This window comes from Arachis ipaensis, chromosome B07, assembly GCF_000816755.2.
Source record: "Arachis ipaensis cultivar K30076 chromosome B07, Araip1.1, whole genome shotgun sequence".
Classification (NCBI taxonomy): Eukaryota; Viridiplantae; Streptophyta; class Magnoliopsida; order Fabales; family Fabaceae; genus Arachis; species Arachis ipaensis.
In genome coordinates, this window is record NC_029791.2 from 108337423 (window position 1) to 108343260 (window position 5838).

Below are 5838 nucleotides of genomic sequence, written 5' to 3' on the forward strand. Positions count from 1 at the left end.
CTCCTTTTGTCCTTGGAGGATGGAGCGGAGTGTCTCATCTTGGTTGGAAGAGGGAGAAGGATAAGTGATTTGGGAGGCTTGTGGTTGGTTGGGTGGCGGTGCTTGCCTTTGATGAGGTGCTTGGTAAGTTTGGTAGGCTCTTACTTGGTTTTGATTTTGGTATGGAGGATTTTGTTGGTATCGGTTTTGTTGGTTGTTGTTGTTGTTGTTCCATCTTTGGTTCCCACTATTGTCCCTTCCTCCTTGATTATAATTGTCTCTCCATCCTTGGTTGGAGTTATCTTGCCACCCTTGATTGAAATTACCCCTTGGTTATAGTTTCCTCCTTGTTGATGATAACCTTCGTTTGGACGATTGTAGTAGGCGTTAGTGGCCACCAAGGTATTATCTTCTTGGAGGTTTGGACATTCATCGGTGTAATGGGTGTAACAAGAGCAAATTCTGCACACTCTTTGGGGGACCATTTGTTGACTTTGTTGTGGTTGAGGAGGTGGAGGTTGTTGATTTAGTTGGAGTTGCTTTAAAATATTTGTCATTTCTCCTAAGGTTTTGGTAAGGGCGGCGATCTCACCACTAGTAAAAACTTCATTTATAGCTCTTGGATGGTTGTTTCTTTGTCTAGCGTGTTGGGTGGACTCGGCCAAATCGGTGATTAATTATCATGCCTCCTCTGCCGTTCTATATTTTGTCAAGGAGCCATTGCTTGAGTCATCCAAGAGGATCTTGTCTTGTGGTTTCATTCCTTAGCAAAAATAGTTTATCAACACTAGAGTGTCAATCATATGGTGAGGGCATGAGTCAAGTAGTCTCTGAAACCTTTCCCAATACTCGTATAGAGTTTCCATTTCACCTTGGACAATGCATGAAATTTCTTTCCTCAATTTATCTGTCACCTCCAGAGGAAAGAATTTATCTAAGAACTCCTTTCTAAGCAAATTCCAATCACTAACAACCTCATCGGGAAAAATGTAGAACCACTCTTTGGCTCTTCCCTCTAGAGAGAAAGGGAAGGTAAACAACCAAATAGCAACCTCATTGGAACCCTCCCGCCTAGTTGTTGAGCATACACCTTGAAAATCTCTAAGGTGTCTAATAGGGTCTTGGGCGGAAAGTCCATGAAACTTGGGTAGAAGATGAATCAAAGCGGTCTTGAGTTCAAAATTAGCATTTAACTCCAGATAACGCACTTGAAGCGGTTGAAGAACAAAGGCCGGAGCACCGGCTTCCTTAAGAGTAACTCTCCTTGGAGCGGCCATCGGTTCGGTACCTAGATTGATAGAAGAAGAATTAGTAGTATCGATGGAAGAATAGATGGTTTCCTCCTCAAATGACATGTCCGATTCACCCTCGGATACGGTTGGTGAATTGGTAGAAACTCTTTCACCACCTCTAAAAGCCAACTGTCTCCTAGCTTGCCTAAGATGAAATAAAGTTCTCGCAATTTTGGGATCAAAAGTGGCTAAGCTTGGATCCGGTAGTGATCGCGTCATTCAATGGAAGAGGCATAGAGCTCATGACAATAAGATGCACTAAACAAAGATTAATCCTAACTAACAATTGAACTATCAAACAATCAATGAAAATGAAAGTATTCACATATCCACATATTTACACTAACCAACAACATGGCACACAATTGCAACTCCCCGGCAACGGCACCATTTTGATGAACTATATTTTGTCGGTATAGAATTTTTCAATAGGATTATGTCGTGAGTATAGTCTAAACCAACAAACTATAATGCATCAAACATAGAAAATGTGTATCCACAATTCAAATCAATAACCGAGAGTATTAGTCTCGGGTTGTTCTCCCTAGGAGTTTCCCTAAGATGCACATCATTGGTTAGGAGTTCTCTTTGGTGTTTGAGGTTGAATGCAAGAAATGTAAACAAGCTTGCATAAAAGCAATGAACAATTAACAAGTAAGCTAATGGACATAAGAAATTGAACTAAACAAGTGTGAATGACAATCAACCAATGTAAAAGCCTTGGCTAGGGTTGAGACTTGGAAGTCCTATCATCATTATCTCCATCAATTGTGACATCAATTGGTTATTACTCCACTTAGTTAACCTCTAACTATGAAGGAAAGTCAAGTGAAGATAATCAATTTGAGTCCACAAGTCCTAGTCTAATCCTAGGGAGATACTAGAGTTAGTGTCATTCAAATCAATTAGCAAATTCTAATTGTCAATCAACAAAAGACCTTAATAATTCAAGTGTTTCCAATTACCCAACCCCTAAGCCAAGAGTGAAGAACTACTCCATAGCTAAAGTTGACATTTTATCAAGCATTTGGTGAGCAATAATGGAAGACATCATAAAATTAGAGAAAGGAATTGAATTAAAGCTAACTATTACAAACAATTAACAACAATCAAACAATTAACAACAATGAAAATGAAATTCCTTAATGCATTAATGGAAACCAAAGTAACAAGGTCTAGATCCAAGATCTACAACATTAGAGTGATAAGAACACTAAATTGAGAGTAGAAGAAGAAGATCTACAATCTAGAGCAATGTAAAATTGAATCAAATTTAGATCTCACCAAATAATCCAAGTACAATTGGAATTGACAAGGCCAAAAACCTAGAGAGAAGTTAGAGTTTCTCTCTCTAAAAGTGTAACTTCCAAAAGTAGCTAACTAAAAAGTGTCTAAAAGATGTGTTCTCCTTCAATCCTTGGTTCTTTTAATCTTTTTTCACCAGAATTCCTCTCAGAATTGGGCCTGAAAACCATCTGAAATCGCTAGGCACGTTTTCACTAAAGAGGTCACGTGCGCGCGTCCATGCGTACGCGTCGATGAGAATTCTCGCAAACCACGCATATGTGTCCCTTTTCGCACGCCAATCTAGGATCCAGCTCCCACGGTTACGCGTGCGCGTCAATACCACTGCTCCAAAACTCCATTTTTCATGCTCCTTCCACTTATGCATGCTTCCTTCCCCTTTTCTAGACCATTCTTGCCCCTATAAGCTTTGAAATCACTTAACAAACAGATCACGACATTGAATGGTAATAAAGGGAGATAATTATATAGCTTATTTAGGGTCTAAAAAGCATGTTTTCAACCATTAAGCGAAATTGGGAAGGAAACACAAAACCATGCATTTTATATGGATAAGTGTGATAGAATGTTGATAAAATCATCTTAATTACGCACAAAATATACCACGAAATAGTGGTGCATCAGTGAGCTCTATCTTCTTTTTATCTTCATCATTCTATTCGGCTTCAGTCTTGGGAATGACAACTCCATCTGCACCACTTTTGGTAGGGACTTGAGGACCGTTCATGATAATTTTCCATATGTTTTAGTCCACCGATTGAATAAATATCTTCATTCTTTCTTTCCAATAATTGTAGTTTTTCTCGTTGAAGAATGGAGGTCTATTGTTTGATTGTCCTTTTGTTAGAGTGTAAGCCACCACGTTGGAACCATTGTTGTTTTCCATCAGGATCTTTTCTTCAAGCTGCAAAACTTGATCTCTTTGAGACCAAGCTCTGATACAAATTGATGGTTATCAGTGGCTAAGAGAAGGGGGGTTGAATGTTGGCTTCCTTTTTCTTCAGCTTCCAACCTTGCATTCTGTAGTAATTCTATGAATAAAGACAGGAGAGACTTTAGTTTTGTCTCCTGACGCGGTAGGAGCCAGAACCGTGTCACTTGCAAGGAGAGTTGTAATGAAGTGAGGCTAAGTAGAGAAATCAGGAGATAATTTATTTTTGTCTCCTTTAGTGCTGAACCAAAAACAGAGAAGAAAATAGAGAATGACACACAGATGTATCCTGGTTCGGCTACCCAGTGCAATGTAGCCTACATCCAGTCTCCATCATAACTAAGATAGAATTTCACTATCTTTTCAAAAGATTACAAACACCAATTCTCCCAAAGATCTACCAAATCCTATTTGGAACAAGTCTAGATTCTAACCTAACCAGAACTTGACTAGGACTCACCCTAGCTTTCAACTGCAAAGTGCTAACCCAACTTGCAAGGGAATTCTCTCAAGATCATGACAAAAAACAGAAAGACTTACAAAGAATTTCTAATATAACTATGGCTTTTTCTCCAAGTCTAGCTCACTACTGTCTTCTTTTACTCATTGACTTTTTCTTACAAACCTCACCATGTTTGTCTTTTTTCCAATAAAACTCAGATAGACTAAACTGAGAAAAAGAATTACAAAATAAAAACTATGAAGGAGAAAAATAAGAACAGCTTAGGGAGCTATGAAAATCGAAGCAAGTGCTCTTTCTCTCTTACTCAATCCTTGGTCGTTCACCCCTATTATTGAGGAGTGAAGCTTCCAAGGTTTGAATCAAGTTCAACACTTGTATTGTCTTCTTCTCCAACATCAGAAACAGTAGTGGCATGGTCATAGGAGAGAGAAAAGGCTGAAGCAGTGACATGCAACCTTACCATTCTCTTTCATCATTTTTCTTCAAGCTTCTTGAATCTGGACCGTGTATTCTTTCTTTGGCCCCAAGTTTGATTTTTTATCATTATTGTTGAGCCACTGAGCACTTTTGACTTGACTGTCTTCATAGTTGCTTGAATGGTGCTTCATACTCAGAAGATTTCTTCAAGGATTCTTGTTGAAGCACAAATAGAAAACCACCTTCTTGTAATCTTCTGTACTTGATAATCTTCCCTTTATTGTATCCCTTATACTTTCTCTTCTTGCTTGAAAATGGATGCTAGCTTTTGATTCTTCTTTATGCCCTAGTTTTAGATCTTTTCTCTTTCTTCTTTCTTGATTTAGAGATTGATGGGATTAAGGAAGAAAAAGAAGAGAGAGAAGAGAGAATTTGTGTTCGGTGGAAGTGAAAAGGGATTCAATTGAGTTGAACTTTGTTTACCCAGTTAGTAACTTTGTTGAAGTGAGATGGATTTGGGTGTGGTCACCAAATTGGGCTTGAAGTGGGATATGGGCTTTCTTTCTTTCTTTTCTCATGGTTTGGCCATCTAACCTTCTTAGATCAAGTTTAGAGTGAATGGAGTAGTACAGCTGAGATTGGTATAAGGCTATTGTGCTTGAATGAGCCAGTTTCAATCTTTTTGGGCCAATTGGATCAAATTAATTTTCTGCATAACAAATAAAATGCATCACACAACCAATTTGCTATTAGTCCAATAATGTTTGGTCAACACTTTTAAATGTATTTTATTTTTCCAAATTCAACAGGTGTAAAGTAAGAGACAGAGACCAAAATAAGAATGAAACTCTAATTTAATTTATACAAAAGATAAAGCTGAAATTAATTAATTGAAATGGAGGTATTTTAAGTATAAAATGTTATTAAAATTTCAGTTTTCGTCCCAAAAAATTTCAGTCTTCTGTGTTTTCATTTTTTAGAGGTACTGAAATACTTAAATTTTGGAGATAGAGTCTGAAATTTTAGTACCAATCTCTAGATCAACAAACATGATATTGAGTCTCAATCTTCTAGTCTCCATTACATTACCTCAAAACAAACGCTACTTATATATTTTTAAAAGATTGTGACTTCTTGCAATGAAGTTGATGTAGATATGTGTAGAATTGAAATTGAATAGGTGTCTTATTATCAGCTCCATGTAAATCTAATCTTAAAGATTTCAATTCAAAAGGAACATTATTGTTTCATTATGTATGATATAACATGTTTCTTTTTTTAATTAAGCAACAATTAAGATATATATATCATAGACTAAAATTCTCTTTAAATTCATAAAATCTAATTTATAGACCTTAGTTAAAAGAAATAAGTTTCAAATGACTCGAGCAAAGTACCAAATTAAAGTATTTAATTTCTTTTAGTACTTATTATAAATATATCACATAACA

At 36.9% G+C, this 5838-nt stretch overlaps 1 protein-coding gene across 1 annotated transcript in view; it reads right to left on the minus strand.

Annotated features, from left to right (window-relative positions):
• Positions 3830-5838, minus strand: part of LOC107607605 (endochitinase-like) — a 2735-nt gene continuing 726 nt past the window's right edge. The window contains exon 2 of the mRNA XM_016309536.2: positions 3830-5096. Within this exon, the coding sequence (XP_016165022.2) occupies positions 5061-5096 (36 nt within the window). The 3' untranslated portion in view covers positions 3830-5060. The remainder of the gene's footprint in view (positions 5097-5838) is intronic.